At 36.5% G+C, this 21,287-nt stretch overlaps 1 protein-coding gene across 5 annotated transcripts in view; it reads right to left on the minus strand.

Annotated features, from left to right (window-relative positions):
* LOC110053986 (transcriptional repressor NF-X1-like) overlaps nucleotides 1-21,287 on the minus strand; it is a 217,835-nt gene that overhangs the window by 69,069 nt on the left and 127,479 nt on the right. For all 5 annotated transcript variants that reach the window (XM_089284973.1, XM_089284975.1, XM_089284971.1 and 2 more), the window contains 4 exons: nucleotides 21,071-21,172; nucleotides 19,117-19,158; nucleotides 13,267-13,356; nucleotides 3,463-3,529 (listed from right to left, as the gene is read on the minus strand). In XM_089284973.1, the coding sequence (XP_089141099.1) occupies nucleotides 3,463-3,529; nucleotides 13,267-13,356; nucleotides 19,117-19,158; nucleotides 21,071-21,172 (301 nt within the window). The remainder of the gene's footprint in view (nucleotides 1-3,462; nucleotides 3,530-13,266; nucleotides 13,357-19,116; nucleotides 19,159-21,070; nucleotides 21,173-21,287) is intronic.

The raw sequence follows: 21,287 nt of genomic DNA on the forward strand, positions 1-21,287 counted from the left end.
TGTAAGTTATCAGTGAAATCAATAAAACAAACAAGTGTTAAAATCATTTCCCGGAGTATTGTAGTAACGTTCTTTATCAGGGATGTCGTGGGTGTTGCAATGCAAATGAAAAAACATATATATTTATACTAACTTAAACAAAAAAAAAACATTTTCCATTATTTTATCCACGCAACTTTTCAAAAATTGCTTTCATCGGATTGCTGGAAACGAATATTTTACTCGAGAGTGGCTCTCTGCGTCACGCAATTGTTTACATCCCAACGGCGGATTTTGGGCAAAATCTACGAGAAACACAGGCCAAGGCGGGCGACTTGAAACCATTTGCCCAGAGATATTTTTTGATATCCTAACAGGTGGGTGTATATTGAACCCGTAGAAAGTGTTTTTATGGTATTTAAAGTTATAGCCCATAGAAAAATATGGCGATGTTTTTATGCAATAATTCTCCTGCGGCATACTGTAAAATTTTGCGTGTCAGTTTTATCTCTTTTCGGGCCCAAAACTAACTTTGATTTATTTTATTTTTCGCTCAGTCATACTACGAAGACCTGAACTGAATATAAACTCTATTGAAAGATTCTCAAGTAGCTGTTCTGCGGAGCGCGAAGCAATCAAATATTCGAAAAATTCAGCAAAACCGGAAGTAGATTTTGAGCCCAGTCGGGTCGAAATCGTTTTTGGCGTATTTCTACCAAAGAAAGCTGTATTAGCAGAAACTAGCTATGGTCCGTTTCTATTCTTACTAGGACGTATCTATGGACAAAATACAAGCAAAATCAATTTTTTGACTTGTGCCATTGATAGGTGATTTAGGTCCATTTTTATAGGCATTCACTCTTACTATTCTTTATATATGAAGCAAACCTTCCTGATCTGTCAGTATCTAATACTGAAGAAATCCAGAATTTCTGTAAGCAGAAATTATGTGCATGATCCTATCAACCTGGTTCAGATAGCTTTCTGCCAGCAGAGCCTAAATCAGTGCAGGGTGTGCAGTTCCTATGTTTTCCTATTTTTTGAGCAGATTCCTATTTTCTCCTATTTTTTAAATGAAACCTCTTGTTTTTGCTTGTAAAGCAGCATGTGTTACAAGATTAAAAATGGATTTAAGCTCAGGTGTTTCAGATGTAGATTTAGCATAAAGCAATTGAGGTCATGACTTTGATGTTCTAAATCAAGAAAAATGTTAGTGAGAGTAATAATAAATTCTTTGTTCTCTGCTGCTTATTAGATTTCTCTTGATAACTTTCTCTTCATAGCAATTTCCTGTTGAACCACATTTTTCAATGATTTTCTACTGCATCTATTGTATCTACTAGTTAAATAAATGTAGTTCAGGTGACTATGTTGAAGTCAATAGATAATATTCTGCATCAACCCATTGAAAATACACAAGGTATACATGTCCTTACGCTGAATAAATAAATAAATATATATATAAATAAATAAATAAATAAATAAATATATTTATCCATGTTCAGCTACTGGAAAAAGCACTACCAAATTAAATGGTATTTCTAATTCTCCTTCAAAGTAAAAAAGAGCCAAATTAAGGGTGAACTGTCGTTGTTAAGCCATATTAATGGCGAACTGTTGTCTTAAAGTAAGATAATTATGGGTGAACTGTTATTTAAAGTCAAACTAAAGGTGAACTGTCATTTTATGTGAAGCTAAGGGTAAACTGTTGTTTTTAACCTTCACCAAGGATTTGTTGTATTTACTATTATCTGCTGGTTTGATGTTAAAGTTTTGGAAAGCCAGCGTAGTTTCTGAACAAGGTGAAACTGGAGTAGTTCAGTCATTAAATATAGGTTATTGACCAAGTGTGAGGTCAAGATGGCTGGATACTGGCCTCGTTCTTTTTTTGCGTGTTTATGGACCTCGACTCCGTCTCGGTCTATGAACATGCAAAAAAAGAACTTGGCCAATATCCAGCCATCTTGGCTGAACAAGCTTGGTCAATAAAGGATTTATTATATGGCTTTCGGGGAAATTTTTCTTGTGGGACACGGCGGGTAGTCCCGAGCGGGCAAGATAGCTCCATCTTGCCCGCTCGGGTAGCCAATCACGGTGCGGGATTTGTTTCATCTTGCCGGCTCGCGGAGCTAGCCATATAATAAGTACTGTTAAAACCAGGGAATCTGAATTTATCAATTCATTGTAGAGTCACTAGTCTTGTTTCTAAGAAAACATTTAAATGTCAATTTGACAATTGATAACTGATTGCCTTTCAATTATTATTTTTATTTATAATCTATTGTTAAACAAACTGATGTTGTTATCACAATGAGAGCTAAGGAGAATAACTTTTTTTAAAAAAATGCTTGCATTGTCTTACAGGTGTACATGAATGTACATTTGTATCACTGTTAATGGACTCAGACTCTGTGAGAGTTTTTAGATCACAAATTGTTAAGTCACTTTTAGTTGATTAATCTATGAATTTTAATTTTCTATTTATTTATTCTCTTATTTATTATTATTATTATTATTTTGTTTTTAATGTATCCTTGCCAATATTTATGTGCTCATTCGTATAGTTCTAAGTAGTTTTATAAGTAAGTTAGTTATAAGTAAGTTATAAGTAGTAATGTACATGTAACTGAAAAACGCTTGTTAGGGAGTTGCAATAAAATATGTATGTGTGTATGCATGTATGTGTGCGTGTCTGTATGCGTGTATGCATGTATGTATTGAAAAAGCTGATGGGTTTTACGGAGACTACATGTATCTTTGTCCATCAAAGTAGCATTGATTTTCCTTTTTTTTTTGAAAGAAAGTTCCTATTTTTCCTATTTTTTCAATCATGTGTTTCCTATTTTTCTGAACAACCATGCTGCTGAACACCCTGTCAGTTTCAAAATTGAACTTATGCTATTGATTTATTTTAATTGACTGATTGAGAGTGCTTAATTGATTGATTGAATTGTTTATATTTTTTGGTCATTTTCATTGATAACAAATTTAGTATTGTCTGGGATTATATGCATGGTTGTAATATAGCACATTTATTAATGACCGGTGCATTACAGTACAAGCTCTGCTGTGACCTACAACTGTAACAATAACCATAAGCAAATTATTACCTTACTATAACCACACACAATGAAAATAGTGCACCTGATCACGAAAAGACATCATCAATTGCCAGAAGATACCAAATGATATATTAAATTATAATATTATTATGCTGGTCTCACTTGTAATGATAATAATAATAATAATAATAACAACAACAACAACGTTAACAACAAAGCTAAAATGAGAAAATTGGGCAATCCTATCTCTAATAACAAGTAGCCCTAACAGCAACAGTACTTACAAGGGCCAGAAGATTTATTGTTCCAAAGGGAAGGTAAGATCAAGTTAAAATGAATGAATATATAACCATGAATTATAAGAATTCCATAATCTGTAGGTACCCAAAGGAGATCGTCAATGGAATTTGCAGGATATTACCTTGACAGTAGTTTGAACTAGATTATCCAGAGCCTCTTCTATAGACTTGACAAAGGCCAAATTCTGCCTGGAAAAGAAGCATTACTGAGTATCATAATGAACATCAACCACACATATCAATAAACATGAGTGATAAGTAAATGTGAGCTTCCCCTATCTAATAGGCTCCATTTTCTCTGGTCTATATATCCAGTGGAAGGGCACAAACTCCTTTCCCAAACAGTGAATGGCAATTGAGCCTACCTATCCAAATGAAATTACAAACCATGCATAATTCTTCCACATAACAATGTGGAAGTATGTGTTAATGTGGAAGTATGTTAAGAACTGATTCTGGTGCATTGAGACATCGGGTGTCTAAAAAAACTAAAACCTAAGATCTAAGACCTAATATCCAACACCCAAGACCCCCTCTGAATCTCAGAAACTGAGACCTAATAAGACCCCCTCTGAATCTTAAGAGTGCCTGCCTGTAAAAATCAGACAAATTCTTAATTTTGCGGCAAGGGTCGAAAATTTGATTTCGCTTATATTCCTATGGTAGATCGGCTTGGGCATGACAAAAACTACTGGGTAGTTTTTTTGGCAAAATATCTTTTCATTTCAAAGAAATATGCAAATTACCAAATTCCATTAAAATCGTCATTTGACACACCATTTTATTAAACAAGTTTGAGAGCCTTGCATGCAAAACGACATCATTCTTCCGTCTTTAAAACACTCAAATATTTTTGTGCAATGTTTAAATGTGTACTGGGTTGATTTTAGGGAACGCTGCGTTCTCTTTTTGGGTGCAAAATAATTAAATTTCAAAGACATGTATTTCATTCACTTAAAAGTACTTCGTAAAAATAATTGATTTTCACCATGTGCCAAACCTTCAAATGGATTAAGCTTCTGGTGGTTGAATTGCAGAAGGATGGTCTACAGATTCCTGTAAAAATTTCTTTGGGAAAATGATTGTGAGCGACACGAGAGCTTTTCAAAGTACGTTAAAAATGCAGATATTTGACAATCCGTCATCAAATTTCAATTTACGGGTTAGACATATATGTTAGCACGCGTCACATGTCTTGAGCTATATTAAGTTGAAATAGACACAGAGCTGATAATTTCGAAATGTTCTAACCTTATTTGCTGTAAAAGGCAGGTCCAAAAGCCGATTTGACGTGTTTTTGTCACCATTTGTCGCACATAAAGCAGAAGTTTGCTTTTGTTTACACTATGTGCGATGTACATTGCCAACTGTCAACTTATTTAATGGTCGAATACCATGAATCTATGACCCTCGTTCGACACATATGATCACCACTGCATCTAAGTCAAAAACGACTAAGTAATTTGTAGATAGTTGCTTGCTTTTCACCACACCAAAATATTATGTTTGATCATCATTTGACCTAATGCTGCTTGAATCCTTGCTTGCAGCGGTTCCTTGTTTGTTTGTCATGCAATGCTGTCATCCCATTTTAGGGGGTAGGGGTAGGACAATTTTTATCCTAATACGTAAGGCTCCGTAAGGCTCGGAACCACAGGGAGCACACAATCTTGTTGGGTAGAAAGAGATTAAATTAAGCAATGAAAAGAATGAATAGTTAACCATTGCCCGTGTTGTCATCTTTTACTAGACTACCGCTACCTACACGCCCTGCGTAAATACTGTAATGCTAAACTCGTACCTAGGTCTTTTTGCGCTGTGCAATTATTTTTGGTTTACATATAATACAGTGGGCTATCCTTGGGGAAATGGGAGGTGGCCGCTTAATAGGGGTTGGCTGCTTAATAGGGGTTGGCCGCTTAATAGAGGTTGGTGTACCTTGAATATTTAAATATTCAAGGTGCAAGCTTCAAACTTTGCATGAAATTTCACACCAGAAAAACAATTTTGGAGAACTTTTTTTTTTTGGAGAACTTAACTTGTGAACCAAATGCAATTAACATAACATAGTCCAAAATAAATCTGTTCTTTGATACATCTTCCTTTGTCGAGTATCTCAGTAACTCACTCATTTGCTCATTACATTTTTTACGAATGGTTTGTAGATGGTGCATATTAGATGATCATTGGCTGGCTTAGGCTCGGTCTGTATAGTGAAAAACTGTGACTTCAGGCTTGAAAATGCTGCCTGAGGCAGCATTTTCAATACCTCGGTCACAATTTTTTACTATATGGACCTCTCAGCCGGCCAATAACATATATGTACTAATGTACTAAAGGAACGGAATGCACAAAGATTTAATTTATATTTTTACTGAATTTCTATATTGCAAAGTATGCTTTTTATCAGGGTTTGAGTAACAGAAACACCCACAAGAAATACATGGAGGATAAGGTTAAGATCCTGCATTTGAAAAATTATAATGAAATTGTTGTTCATAGATTTAACGCACTTTAAACTCACCGATATCAAGTTTGACTCCTGAATTGTACTTAAATAGACCTTTTTACTGATACAGCGGCTATTTTGAATTTATCAATTTGAAGCATATTATGGGATTCCCAGGCGGCAAACACGCTAAAGGTTTGCAGGACAGGAGAAGTCACTTTAGTATCCAGCGCTGGGTGTCTTGAAAACAAAGACCCCCTAAGACCCCAAAACAAAGACCCCCTATTTTTTACATATTATTTTTTGGGGAGTACTCTACTACTAGGGTACTACTCTTAACCCTTTGCAAAAAGGATTGGATCTGGATCACTTTCAACCGGCCACCCTAATTTAAAATGATTTGAGCAAACTTAAGTGCATTTGTTGACTGTGAAATGCTTCCTGTTAAGTCTGATTGTTGTTGCATCCAAAGATGGCAAACCAATCACCTTTTGCCATTTTTATCTCTTGTAAGCTTACTTTCACAGAAATATTTGACACAAACTGTTACTTTGCAAGTAAAAAGACTGAACTCACAGTTACGCTTCGATTGTTTTGCCCCCTCAGCATCCCATAATAAACTTTGAAATTAATTTTATTCAAGATGGCCACCACATCGGTGAAAAGGTCTATTTGTTGGTGTATGATTGAAACATCTTTGGATCTTTGTCAAAAATCTTCGTCAATGTTCAGTTATCTTCTGAAATCTTCAGCAATCTTCGGAAAATATTTGGAAACATTTGTGTGGCCTTTAGACAAATTTTGGACATCTTTGCAAAGTGGTCAGAAATCTTCAGGAAATAGTCAAAAATGTCATTATCAGTATGTTTATATAATAAACAAAATAATTCATGGTTGCTTGTAGATATGTGGCTTTATGCTCCACTCATGAAGGAGCGACGAGGATGAGTGAGTGAGTGCTTGTAGATATGGAATATCTCTTCTCGTGTTCAACTTTATATCACACTTGTTCCCTGCACTCACTTGTGAGATATGGAGTTAAACACTTGAAGAAATATTCCATCTTTACATGTACCCAGGTATTATCCTCTATATCTTTTACTTTCCTCCTTCAGTACTTTAGAACGACCATACATTTTACTTTCCTCCTTCAGTATGTTAGTATGACCGTATATTTTACTTTCCTGACTAGGACATTAATACGACCGCATATTTGTGTTCGCGCAGTGTAACATAATCCTAATCCAGTTTGTATCAAGAATTATTCTTACAGATTTGTTTGCTGATTTGGGCCCCCCACAGCAGGGGCAAATTACATCATGAGCTCATGCTCGCAGTCACGTCAACCTTGTTGGCAGTAACATAATTATTTGCCGTATAGATTCGAAGTGTGTATGATTTCTGCAAAGCTGCATGTATTTTGACCCACTAGCCTTCAACAACAAGCAACTAAAGACACTAAAGCCTGCATCATCAGGAATGAATGTTTTGTAGCTTGGCGATGGCAAATGGCCATAAGCCGTGGTAAGAAAACAAATCTTCTGCGTACCTGGGCAAATGGGTGACCCTCAGATCTGTGGTCAGAAAATACATTTTCCGATTTGTAGCTCAGTAAGTTCATTGTGGCCATAATTGGTTGTCAGAACACAAACTTTCTGTGTTGTGTAACTTGCCAAAACGCCGTGTTTTGTGGTCAGAATGGTTAATTCACCATTTTCATCTGTGAAAACAAGATAAAAATGCAAGCGATGTAAACAAATACGAACACAACGTACTGTCTTGCAGGGTCACTGGTCAAAACTTTTTTCTCAAGAAATATGTTACAAGTGTTGGCAATGGCAGTTTGTGACAAAATCGGAAAAAAAGCAACATCGACAATTGAAATCAAAAAGTGAATTGCAAGTTATCTATTTGACAATTATTTTCAACTAAAAGCATTATTTTGGACGTTGGCAAACTGACATAATTTATAAGCTTTGACGAACTGACCTCGGACGTTGTCGAATCAACTTCATATGTTGGCGAACTGGCATGTTGGCAAAACGACCAGCATTCCGTTTTGAGATATCCGTTAGAAAAATTCACCTTACTGTTAAACATTTTTAGCCATCCGTTTATAACATTTCCTAAACCACTTGAACGCTTTATGTAGCTGTTAAAACACTTAAGGAAGCCATTTACTACCTGTTCACAATCCGTTTATTTTCACCTGTTTAAAGGATAAGCATTAGTGTATGTTTTCCCATGCAAGGTCACATATTTAGATCCTAGATCAAGTAACTGACTCAGTGAATAATCAGCAGTGTAAAATGCAGACTGCAGTCTAAAGACTTTTAAGTACATACCATGTTACTTCCATTATTGAATGCTAACCATGAATATGGCCATTCAGGCTAATCGAAGTGAAAGACTGCACTTTGGTTAGCCTGAATATCACTCCGGTTAACCTGAATATCACTCCAGTTAGCCTGAATAACACTTCAGTTAGCCTGAATGTCACTCGGGTTCACCTGAATAACAATCCAGTTAGCCTGTTTACGGTTACCTCTCAATGATGGACATGGTAACCTGATTCAGTTAAAGTCTGCAGTCTGCAATTTACCCTCAGTCTGCATTTTAGCCCCAATCCACAGTCTGCCAGTCTTCCTTTTACACTGGCTGGTTATTAATAAACAGTAGCAGTGCAAGAATTAAATTCATGATGATCCACAACAGACCACCTTTCAGCCACACTAGCCAATAAAGGACCCAGATCCCTGGATATCCATAAAGATCTTCAAATCAATCATAAAGAGCAGTTCTTGCATTTAAAACAATCTTCAAGCCCAATGAAATCATTCTCTTCGTAAACAATAATTTACATAAAACATTATCGAGTTATTTTTTTGTAAAAAAATACCTCGTAGTCGGCGCGTCGGGTATGTTACGGGTCAATGGGTGAGTGAGTGAGTGAGAGATGTATGTATGTCACACCAATCAGATTGGATCTACTATAAACAGCCAATCAAATTTCTTGTTGTAAAGGTAAATAGTATGTGAGGAGATTTGATCCTGATACAGTTCAGAACAGCCATATTTATTCTTCTATAAAAGAGGAGGAAGTATTCATGTATTGGGCTTATTTCGACATCTTCTGAGGCGAGGATTTTGTGGGCGGGTTTTATAAACATTTGCAATTGGATAATCAGTCAAAGAAACATAGTGTTTGGCATATAACTACAAGCATTCAATGAAGGGTGAGCTTTTCCCATTAGATAAAGTTTTCAATTAAATGAGTCTTAGCCGCTCTGCTACTAGGTTTAAGATTTGAATGATAAGAAGACTTGTATTTTAGGGGAGCAGAATGCACTACTGGGAATTTGATGAGGTTGCGACCAGGTTCAAATCGTTTGCATGTTGTATTGAAACCTAAATATTGCTGCAGAGTTCGTAGTAAGTGTTACGGGCGTGTAGTCAATGTCACCATCCATTGGCAAGTTTCACTGTGAAAAGCGAAGAGACTACAATTAATTTGGTCAACAGAACAAAAAGATATTATTCTGTGATGATTTTACAATTATAATGGGTCTCATTTACCACTGGAATGAGAAGATATGTTTGAAATGAAACTAAATCTTTTCTCTTCGATGTTATCAGGGTTTTCGCTTTTTCACATTAATAGCCAGCACGAATTGCGGTAGGAGAAAAAGGAAATTGTTTTCGTTCATGATAACTTAAGTGACGTATATGAAGTCTTAAGCGGTTTATTGTATTAAACACAAGGGTTTTGGTAATTGAAAAATAAAGAATGACGTGTATGTTGCCGGTTTGCGATTTTTAGTCCGGTTTGGAGCGGAGTGTGACAGTTAGATACACACATTGGGTTGTTTTGGAGTGCATAATGTTCAGTGTAATGGTGGCTAGTTATGAATGAGATGAGTCTTGAGTTTTGAAGCAGTTCACAAGTTAGTAGTATGCAAATGGTACAAGATATTTTTATTTTTAGTTACAAAGGGTAACTAGATACTTTTGTTTGTCACAAGGAGTAAATTCAATTAGTGCTGACAAATCATCGCCACTTGTTCCCACGAGATGTTTGCTATTTTTAGTTACAAATGGTAACTTTGACACTTTTGTTTTTCACAAGGGAGTAAATTCAATTAGAGCTGACGAATCAACACCACTTGTTCCCATGAAATGTTTGAACAAACAAAACAAAATATTGCTATTTTTAGTTACAAATGGTAACTTAACACTTGTTTTTGAGTTATTTTTTTGGTAAAAAAATACCTCTCAGTTGGCGCGTCGGGTATGTTGTGGACGGGTCAATGGATGAGTGAGTGAGTGAGAGATGTATGTATGTCACACCAATCAGACTGGATCTACTATAAACAGCCAATCAAATTTCTTGTTGCAAAGGTAAATGGTATGTGAGAAGATTTGATCCCGACACAATTTAGAACAGCCATATTTATTCTTCTATAAAAGAGGAGGAAGTATTTATGTATTGGGCTTACTTCAACATTTTCTGTGGGTTAGGCTGAGGATTTTAGTTATGAACGAGATGAGCCTTGAGGTTTGAAACAGTTCGTGAGTTCATAGTATGAAAATGCAACGAGATATTTTTATTTTTAGCTACAAAGGTAACTTGATACTTTTGTTTTCACTGGGAGTAAATTCAATTAGAGGTCATGAATCGTCGCTTCTAGTTCTAAGGACATGTTTTAGAGGAGACGAGACTATTTAGATTTGAAACAGTTCTAACGTTTACAATAGTAAGTGCATGTGACAATTGTTTTGTTCCTGTCGCATGCAAAGATAACGAGATATTTTTATTTTTTAGTTACAAAGGGTAATTTGACACTCTTGTTTTTCACAAGGGAGTAAATTCAATTAGAGCTGACGAATCGTCACCACTTGTTCCCACGAGATGTTTGCTATCTTTAGTTACAAATGGTAACTTAACACTTTTGTTTTTTATATGGGAGTAAATTCAATTAGAGCTGACAAGTTATCGGCTATTGTTCCCAGGATATTGAACAAATAAAAGCTTTCATTTCTGGACGGTTTTTATGTCTCTGCAGTAACAGTTTCTTTTTCTTAGATGGGCATTTTATGACATTCTTTTCAGTCTGATATTTTTAAAGGTAAAAAGTATGAAAACTGCTCAAATGTTCTTTGAGGACTGCGTGGCACCAAGTTAAAGTGCAATTTAATTAAATCAGACTTTTAATGTGTCAGAGGTTTTTTTCTCTTTCTTTAAATTTTCGGTGAGGTAGTGTTGTTGTGTTGTGTTGTGTAAAAAGGGTAAACATACGAGTTGTATAAAATGTGAAAAGGTCTCTTAACTTGAGTATTTTTGAGCAAAAATTCCTCTTGGGGGTTGGAAGGGCTATGTGATCGGTGAGTGAGGGAGTTATGCATGCGCATGTGTCACACCAATCACAGTGTGGGTTTTATCAAAGAACAAATCAAAGAAAAAAAATAAGGTGGTATCTACATTAATCTGGAGACGTGTCAGATTACTGTAGTTTGTTCAGTCAAACATTGTGCGTGCGTCACACCAATCAGTGTGGGTTGTATCAAACAATGAATCAAATTAGCTGTTAGAAAATATGATGGTACCTACATTAATCTGGAGATGTATCAGATTACTGTAGTTTGTTCAGTTAAATATTTTACATTGTTATATCCAGGGAGAATTACATATGAAAAGTATTTTGTGTGATGCTCAGCTGCTTACAACGCACACGCTGTCAGCAAAATACCCAACACTAAATTGTGATTCGAGTGTTCGTTTTGGACGGGCTAATTTTGCTGACCGAAGTGAAAATTGTAGAAAGTACTCATCTGTGTTATCATGAAGTTACTTCTGTGGTTATTACAAACTGTTGCAGAAATGGTAAGAAATCTCGTCATTGCCTACATATACGTTATCTCGAGGTTGGTTGGGAATATTTCGTATGGTACGTGTGGTGTCATACAAGATGTTTGCTATGGTAATCGCATGAAAGAAAGAGGATGGCAGAGAAACAATTGTAGATCAGCGAGACGTGGATATTGGTAAAGCTGCAGATACTGTTGTTCAAACTGAGTATGTGTGTGAAGAGGTATCAACAAAGATTCGAGGTGTTAGTTTATTGAAATTTAGAGAAAGAGCAGTCTTTCCTAAATGTGAAACAAGTGAAGGATTGAGCGCAAAAGCTAGGGATTTTAAGCTCATGTCTTTGATCGATTACAGTAATTATCGAGGGAACAAGATGCTTTGCAAATGAGTTAAAAGGTGTAAGATTGAAATATCGTATTTTCGTGTGTAGCGGATGATGCAATGGGATGACTGAAAGACTTAATCTTAGATGTCGAGAGCCTTCAAGAATCTGTTCCAAACTTAACATTGCTATATAGAAAAATAGAAAGATAAGATGCTTATTTAACAGAGTACTGGGGCTGTTCCAAGGTTGTCTATACTTTACAAGTTCAGACAACGTAGTATTTGAAAAGAGCATGTCTGTTTTATTAAGTATTTCGTTGGAATATCAGCTAAAAGGAGAAAAAGAAGGAAAAGGGTTGTTCTGAAGAATTGTTGTGAAATATTTAGAGACAACAATCATCAAAGGTTGTATAAAAATATTAAACTCTATAATGCCACTGAATGGAATCCGGGACCAGTATACGTGAATGAGTTACCTTTATCATAACTGTTAAGAGTCCACCGAGTACTGCTACCTCCAGGGCTTTTAAGTCCCAAAAAAAATAACTCTTGCACGCCTTGCGTGCCTATGTTTCCTTGAGTAACTGGTAAAAAGTTTTAAGGGCTGACAAGAAGATTATTTTCAATGGATACTTTAGTTTTCATTAAGAGAATAAGGCTTGCAAAATTGCAGCTTGTAATATGCATTTTTAACTGGACATTACTTAAGTGAAAAAGTCTTGCTTTAGTAGCCAGGCATTTTCTTAGTTTAGCTTCAGCATGAACAACTCTTATGCTAATCTCATGCTCTCTCAACCTTCCACTGTGCACTGTTTTAAATTGTCCTAGGTAGTTCATCAGTGTTCAGTTTTGGTCTGAGTTTTGTTTCCTGTATAATGGTGAAGTCAATGTATGAAAAAAAGTAACCCTAGTGAATTTAAAGTCAAGCTGTCAGCTGATAACATCAAAAGGTGGGCATCTATACCACTTTGGTGAATGACATAAAGAAATTATGATGACAGCAACTTTACATGAAACTTATAGTGTGATCTCATCTGACCTGCACAGGGAAGATAATTGACATTATACATGTATGTGACACTTATAAATGGTAAAAATTAATCACAGACACTTCAGTACTACTGCCTAGTTTTCTGTGCTCTTTTAAGGCAGGAATGCTCAAATGTCACTCAATTAGTTACTTCTTAAACATGCACAACTTAGAAATTCATTTCTGAAAGTTAGTTCTCAATACTAACGTCAACATCATCTAGAAGAGTCCTTAAGGACAATCATAACATAACTTACTTTGCCTCAGCGAGCAGAAATGGTGAAAATCGTATAGTAACCTCTGGGGACAGATCAGGATTCTCAATATTAAGTGCTTCTGCCAACCGTCTATTAAAAAGAAACAAGAATAACAAAATATAGTTATCAGTTTTCATTAAGTTAAGAAATATTACTTAACCTGTGTCGTGATCCTTTATTAATAATAATCTTTGAATCAGGATTTGCATATCCCAGGAAACCAAGCCTGGGTAAAGGGGCTTGCTCTGATTCCCAATTGTCTCCAGAGAGAATATATAATTCAAGATGGAGATGATGGGTTTTCATCCTTCCCAAGATCCCTTGCATTTTACATTTTTTCCCTAAGATCCAAATTAGAGATTGTTCTAAAATAAGAAAAGTTAAAATAAAACTCTGTTAATACTATACTGTGGGCTGCAATACATAACTCAAATGTAATTTTTAAGAGCTGCCATCAGTAAATGTCAACTATGGTCATTTGGACAAGAAAAAATCAAATTCCTCAAACTTTCTCAGATGAATGTTCTACATAAGTGATTCACAAAAATATAACTTTCAGTTCAATTCGATCAGTATTTTAGCCCTGGGGTGACCATCTTGGTTTTGCCCCTCTGAGAGGGCTTTCAGTGGCCATTTTAGGGCACATTTAACAATTTGCCACACAAAGAAAACGTTAGAAATCCGGGTAAAATCCTTTATTCGAGGCAAGCAAATGTTTCTTGTTACGTTGAGAGGCTGTTTTGGCAGTTTCATCAACATCTGATTTTTTTACAAAATTTTAAATTTCTTCCCTTTCGAACTAGTCATGAAGCGCCATAAAAAAGGCAAAATTTAAACGAAAATATCGCCAATAGTACATCACTTGAGATCCCAAAACTACCCTCCACTTAAAAAGCAATGTCTCCCCTGTAAAAATATGCAATAAAATTTTGGGGCGGTTGAAACTGTAAAATGTTAGAAGAAGAAGTTTAAGCTGTACTTTTGTCAACAAAGACCGCTGTCCTAATTAGCATAATGATGTGATAATAACAATGCACCAAGAAAATAATGATATGTTCCATTTACCTCGCGACATGACGACAACTGGGTGTTCCACAATACCTCATGTTATATTATCAGTAGGTTTCAGCTGCATTTTCGATGATTAACACTGTTTGAAATCACTCTGAGACATCAAAACGGTAAAGTAGATTTCTTTTGTCTCATAAGCTGCAATTTACAAGAAGTTTAACAATTTGCTGAGATCCTAACTGACCCAAAAGTCTGTTAGCAACCTTTAAAATCCTCCTCCTCATCAAGAACTTGTTTAAGCTCAGTTCTGTTTCAATCTGTTGTGCACTCGCCATCATTCCACAGATTGTGTTACACATAACAAATGCATATTCCAATGGGTAGGGGTAAGGTGGGTAGGAGGTAAAAATGTGATAACCAGCTTCAAAGCCATTTTACACATTTCAGTGGCTAAACAAGTAACTCGCTTTCACGGAATGATTTGAATATGAACTACTGCTTGGAAATTTGAGGTATTTTGTAGGTTATGTTTAGTGGGGTGAGGGGGGCGGGGGGGACGTGCATTGTAATAAAAAGAGAAAAAAAAAAAACGATAGACAGTATCAGGCTCTTGATAAGGTGTACCAGTTCATCAATGAGGCCCTATTAGGGGTTTTCACCATACTGGATATTTGGGTAAAAAAGTGACAGGACACACGAGATTTAGGGGGAAAACTAATGGGCTAGAGCATGTTTAGACTACATAAAACGGGACACTTGCGTCTTTCGCTGCCAGAAGTGCTATCAAATTTTCCAAAAGACGGCAACAGACTGACAAAGAGTGCGCTGTAAGTAATGGTAAGTGGCGTTTTATTGAAACTCCTTATATTTTTTTAGCTGTTTCACATTTGCATCAGAAAAGGAAACTGGCTCAGAAAATTACCAAAAGGCAGTTAAGGATGGTGCATCATGTAAGGCATGGTTTAAAAGCCAGGCGAGCGCTTGGTTTGGAATAATCAACTACGCTACCAAGCGTGCGACTTAAAAAAATTCCTATTGTGGCCGAAACAAATATCGCAGTAAAATTACGAACGTGTACTAAAACCAGGAACACCAGAAAAGCAGCATATCGCTAAGCACTAACTGTTAAGGGTTTCCAGATGAAAAACTAGCTGTTATTGTACCCACAAAAGAAATTATATCCAACTGTAGATGGCTTATGCACATGCCAAACAAGTACGAGAGACGTCAGTGTTTGACTTCCTAGGGAGGTCACAGGAAAAAATGTAACGGGCAACCAACAAAGTTTTTGAAAGGATGTAACAACCCATTTAACTTTTGAAAACATGTCAGGGAGTCACCGCTACATTTTATGTTCTGGAATGAAAGTGGTAAGCTTATTCAACACGTGAATAGTTTTTGGCTGTGAGGAAAAACTATGTAGACTGTATTTTGGCTAAACCAGAGGAGAGCTGTCCAGGGATGCTAAAAGCGCTTTTGCGACGATTTTGTTCTTAAAAACATTCCAAAAGTTATTTTTATGTTACGATTTACCATGTGTTTAAAGATGTTTATTGTGTTTAGTTTTCTGCATGTAAAGGCAAACTCTAGGAAAATCTGTGAAGAAATATCTTTTCCTCTTTTTCTGAAAAATGCTAATGTCAGCAGTTTTCTTCAAGACTCAAGGCTAGTAGCTCGGAAAAATTAATGGCTACCCCCAGTTTTCTTTGTGGATTCCAATAACCCTAGCTAAGATCTACTTTTTCCATGTTTTCCTAATCTGGCGGAAACAGGTTTATATTTAGCAGACACCGTTCTTTATGAGCCTAAGACACACCTCTGTTGCTAATGTCGTCCAGTTCTGTGATGGAGCACAGCTGCATGTCTGCACAAGACTAGTCTTCAACTCTATGTAGGGCGCTTTACGCGATCTTGGGATGTTGCAAACATCTAGATCAAAATACTCGCATATCAAGTAAAACATGTTGACGCTTAGCTTTTTAAAACCATTATAGATGCATTTAAGGCGCACAAGTTGAATGAGTCATAAGCAATTGGATGAGTTAACTGACACTTGTCAATTGTAAGAATATCTGCAGCTTGATTCTCAGCGGGCTGTTGTGTCTTCTTCGAGGACCTCCTCCTGTCTGTTTCTGAGCTTTGCAGCCATCCTGGAGAAGAAGGATTGAACGTGGCAAGAAGTCAGGAACTCATCTAAGGTGAACCGCCTAATTCTGTCCTCATCTTTTGTGATACAGTAACTGCTTCCACTTTATGGCTGTCTCCTGACCTAAGAAAAACTATTCTTTGAGGTAGTTTTTTTGTTTTTTATTGAAACGAGTGGCCAGTTTCGCCACTTTCAGGGCCCAGCCTTTAGGTTTAATTTCTTTAGCAGGGACTGGAAGTATAGAAATTGCTAGGACCGGGTGAATGCCGCGACTGTTGCTATGGCATGCTTTGGCCTAGTCAAATAGGTTTTCTCTTTCAGGAACAAGTCAACATGAACCGTACTGTAAAATAATGGTTCTTCAGTAATTACCTTAGCATTTCCTTGTCTGATGCAAAAGGGAAACAGCTTAGAAAATACTAGGAGTTTCAATAAAACGTCGCTTACCATTACTTCTTGTGCACTGCTTGTCAGTCTGTTACCTTTCAGCAGCATTTGATGGCATTTCCGGCAGTGAAAGACACAAGTATAAGGCTGAACAAAAAAACCAGTGAGAGGCTTTTTATTGGAATTCTATCCCCATTTTATTTGTAGTACCTGTAAATTAAAACTCTCCACAAAAACTAATGGCTGTCAATGAGCTTAGGATAGTTGTTCACATATATAGTGTGGGGTGTTGTGCCTTGATCTCTTTGCAAAAACACAGAGAAATTTGTTTAACGGTACAGAATTCGGAACACTTTTAATTCTCTGTTTATTTCTCTAGCCCCGTCTTTATCTATTTATTCAGGGTACTAGGGCAACGAGTGTAGAAAATGACTCAAATTTCCAAGCAGAAACTCATATTCAAATCATTCCGGCCACGGTTTAGCCACTGAAATGTCCACTAAAATGCGTAAAATGGCTTTAAAACCGGTTACATTTTCACTTCCTACCCACCCTACCCTTACCCATTGGAATGTGCACTTGTCAAATGTAACGTAACCTGTGGAATAATGGCGGGTGCTCAACAGATCGAAACAGAACTGACCTTAAACGAGTTACTGATGAGGAGGAGGATTTTAAAGGTTGCTAACAGACTTTTGGGTCAGTTAGGATCTCAGCAAATTGTTAAACTTCTTGTAAATGGCGGCTTACGAGACAAAAGACAATAATATTGATATTGATAGATGTTATGACGCGGGCTTTGGAGAGTTGAAATCTGCTTTACTATTGTGATGTCTCAGAGTGATTTTGTACAGTGTTAATCATCGAAAATGCAGCTGGGGGCTGAAACCTACTGATAATATAACATGAGGTATTGTGGTACACCCAGTTGTCGACATGTCGCGAGGTAAGTGGAATGTATCATTTTCTTCGTGTATCGTTATTTTCATGTCATTATGCTAATTAGGACGGCGGTCTTTGTTGACAAAAGTACAGCTTAAACTTCTTCTTCAAACATTTTACGGTTTCAGCTGCCCAAACTTGTATTGCATATTTTTACAGGGGAGACATTGCTCTTTGAGTGGAGGGTAGTTTTGGGATCTCAAGTGATGTACTTAAATTTAAATTTAAATTTTGCCTTTTTTATGGCGCTTCATGAATAGTTTGAAAGGAAAGAAATTTAAAATTCTGTACAAAAATCAGATGTTGGTGAAACTGCCAAAACAGCCTCTCAACGTAACAAGAAAACATTTGCTTGTCTCAAATAAAGGATTTTTATCCGGATTTATAATGTTTTCTTTGCGTGGCAAATTGTTAAAAATGTGCCCTAAAATGGCCACCAAAAGCCCTCTCAGAGGGGCAAAACCAACATGGTCGCCCCAGGGTTAAAATACCGATCGAATTGAACTGAAAGTTATATTTTTGTGAATCACTTATGTAGACCATTCATCTGAGAAAGTTTGAGGAATTTGATTTTTTCTCGTCCAAATGACCACAGTTGATAATTAGAGGGTGGCTCTTAATACTTTCACACACAATACAGTCAAACCTGTATATAACAGCCCTGTGTACAGCGGTCACCATGTGTATGACGTTCACTGACCAACTTCCCAAAAATCTTCCCTTATATTTACTGTTAAGTTGACCTGCATATAGCGGTCACCTGTATATAAGGGATGTGGCCACCAAGGCAGGAGTCTCACAGAAATACAAATATTTGTACTAAACACAACTACTAATATATGTGATCACCTACGTCCAACATATGCTTGCAGCAGATAACATTAAAGTGTTGTCGCTTTCAAACAATAGTTACTGTAACTGTGACAACACAACCGTACCACACCGTTTTCACTTTTGTCATAGTTCCTTGATTATAACACTGTACTGTACTTATTTGACTCAAATTGTTGTCAATAAATGTAAAATGAGTGGTTTTCCACTTGAAAACGTTGTTCATTAGCTTTCAGTAGACTTTTACTGTACCTCCCTACAAGTACACCACGGACATTTTATTGGCCTTTTTTATCGTGTTTATTGCGTTGCTGTTACTTGTTACTGTCAATAAAACGTAAACTGGGTGATTATTTGCACATAAAAATGCTATTTATTGACTTCCAGGGGAGTTTAAAGGAAACCTGTGTACAGTGGTCACCCTGTAGATAACGGTCACCTGGCCATTTCCCAAGGGTGACCGTTATATACAGGTTTGACTGTAGTAGTATGTTAGTATAGCAGTATGTGTCAATAAATATTCAAACAAATACCTGTTTCGTTCGTGGACTGCACAGTCACTATTACATTCCAGGCTTAAGAAAGAAAATAGTTATCATTAATTTCTCTGGTAAATCTCTCTAATGGCACACATGTATGGTATGTGTATGTACATATTAAGGTGGCTCAATCAGATTGTTGAGTAACAATACCGTTCAACTTTGAGCGACTAGAGCACCACCATGATCAATCTGACAGAAAATCAAATGCTACCAGTGTACTAGTGAAAGATGAAAGTTTCAAATGGGGCACATTTCACCAGAATCTGAGTTACCATAGCAATGAAATGATGCCACACCTCATTTTACATAAGACTGAATAACTTGGCATCAGGGATTATTTTTGAAATATGACGTTGGGATCTCGGATTTGATATTTTTTTGGCGATTTTCCTGAAGCATGCTAACTATATATCTATATAGAAAATATATGTCACACTTTCACTCATCTCAGGTTAACATGTTACCGTACATCTAGGGTAATCACTATGCTGGATGTCTTGTTTATGTTTAGCATAAACATAAACAAGAGATATATTTTATTGTTATTGTAGTGCTAACTTGGGATATTTTAGTATGCTCTGGAAAATTGCCAGAAAGCAATTGTATGTTTTATGAATTCATGATATACAGAAATGTACGATAGCATGGTGATTCAAGACAAAAGAAAATTATAATGAAGACAACAAACATGAGTGAAAATCAGCGAAATATTTTCCTCAGTTGAGGCTGAAAATTAGCAGCCTTAAAATGTTTCTAATAATTTGAAACTCTGCGATTGCATTGAGTATGGATTAATCTCATTGAGGGCCAAGTCTAAAGAAAATTCATCGAGTACTTTTTAATTCCCGCCCAAGATAATAACTGCAGGGGCAATTTTTGATACAAAGCAAAATAACACCTCTCACCAATTGATATTCCAGCCAATGTTTCTGAAAGTCAAACGGAGTGATTTTTCTGAGATTTTCACTACAGGTAATTAGATGTTATAAAATTCATTTAAGACCAGAATACCATTTAGTTACGTTTTCTGGACAAAGTTTGAATAACATTTTAAAACAGCTCCGTTTTTGTTGTATTTTGACACCTTAAAACTTCACTCGAAAACACTCTTATAGATTCTTTTAAAATTTGCCATAAGACAACTGTGTCAAGTCCGAGATCCCAACATAACATTTCCAAAATAATCCCTGTTGCCAAGTTATTCGGTCTTATGTAAAATGAGGTATGGCATCATTTTCCTATTGGTAACTCAGATCCTGGTGAAATGTACCCCATTTGAAACTTTCGTCTTTCTCTAGTACACCAGTAATGTTTGATTTTCTGTCGGATTGATTGAGGTGGCGCTCTAGTGGTTCAAAGTTGAACAGTATCATTACTCAAAAATCCGATCGAGCCACCTTAAGTGAATGTAGATTTTCATTGAATGTTATCACCTGTATATAATTAATGTTTCAAATTTTAATACAGAATCAGATGAGGTGCATTGAAAAACGTCATGCTTTAGGTGATCGCACTTTCACTCACAGTGGCTCTGGATAGCAAAACAGTTGCCTAAAGCAATCATTACCGCACAGTAAAATTCCAGAAGTAACGAACCCACAAAACTTATGTCCACAATTGTGGCTGGTAATAAATCTGAAAAGTAGCAACACACCTTAAAAGTAGCCAGCCCTCCCTCCTCCCTGAGATTAGCAAGACTAAGGCCAATACAGAGGTTTTTATTTTCAATTGAGGGGTTTTGTGCAAAAAGGGCATACATTGCTTTTTGGGCTGATTTTAATTTTTTCAGGATCGAGCTAATTCTTGGCAGACTGACTTGTTTTGACATGAAAAGCATCATTCCGTAATTGTTTTGGTCGATTTGTGCTCCGTTTTGGAGAAATAATGCATGCAAAAAACTCAGTTTAGGAAAAGACTTCTTCCCATAATGGGTAAGCCCACTCACAGTCTAGACTTCTTGTCATCCACTTTCATAATGCTGCTGATGTCTACAGACTGCCCAGATTGCATATCCTTCATCTTGTTAGCTAGTGACTCTGTGGCAAGACTAAAACATAAACATAGATAGTCGGGTGTCAGCTCTTGCTCAAAGACAATCTGTGGTTTGTTGCTTAGAAGACTACCCAATACTAATGGCCATTCCACCTATGAGACTTGGTCGC

Source organism: Orbicella faveolata, unplaced genomic scaffold, assembly GCF_042242905.1.
Source record: "Orbicella faveolata isolate gen_17 unplaced genomic scaffold, um_ofav_v1 contig_13, whole genome shotgun sequence".
NCBI lineage: Eukaryota > Metazoa > Cnidaria > Anthozoa > Scleractinia > Merulinidae > Orbicella > Orbicella faveolata.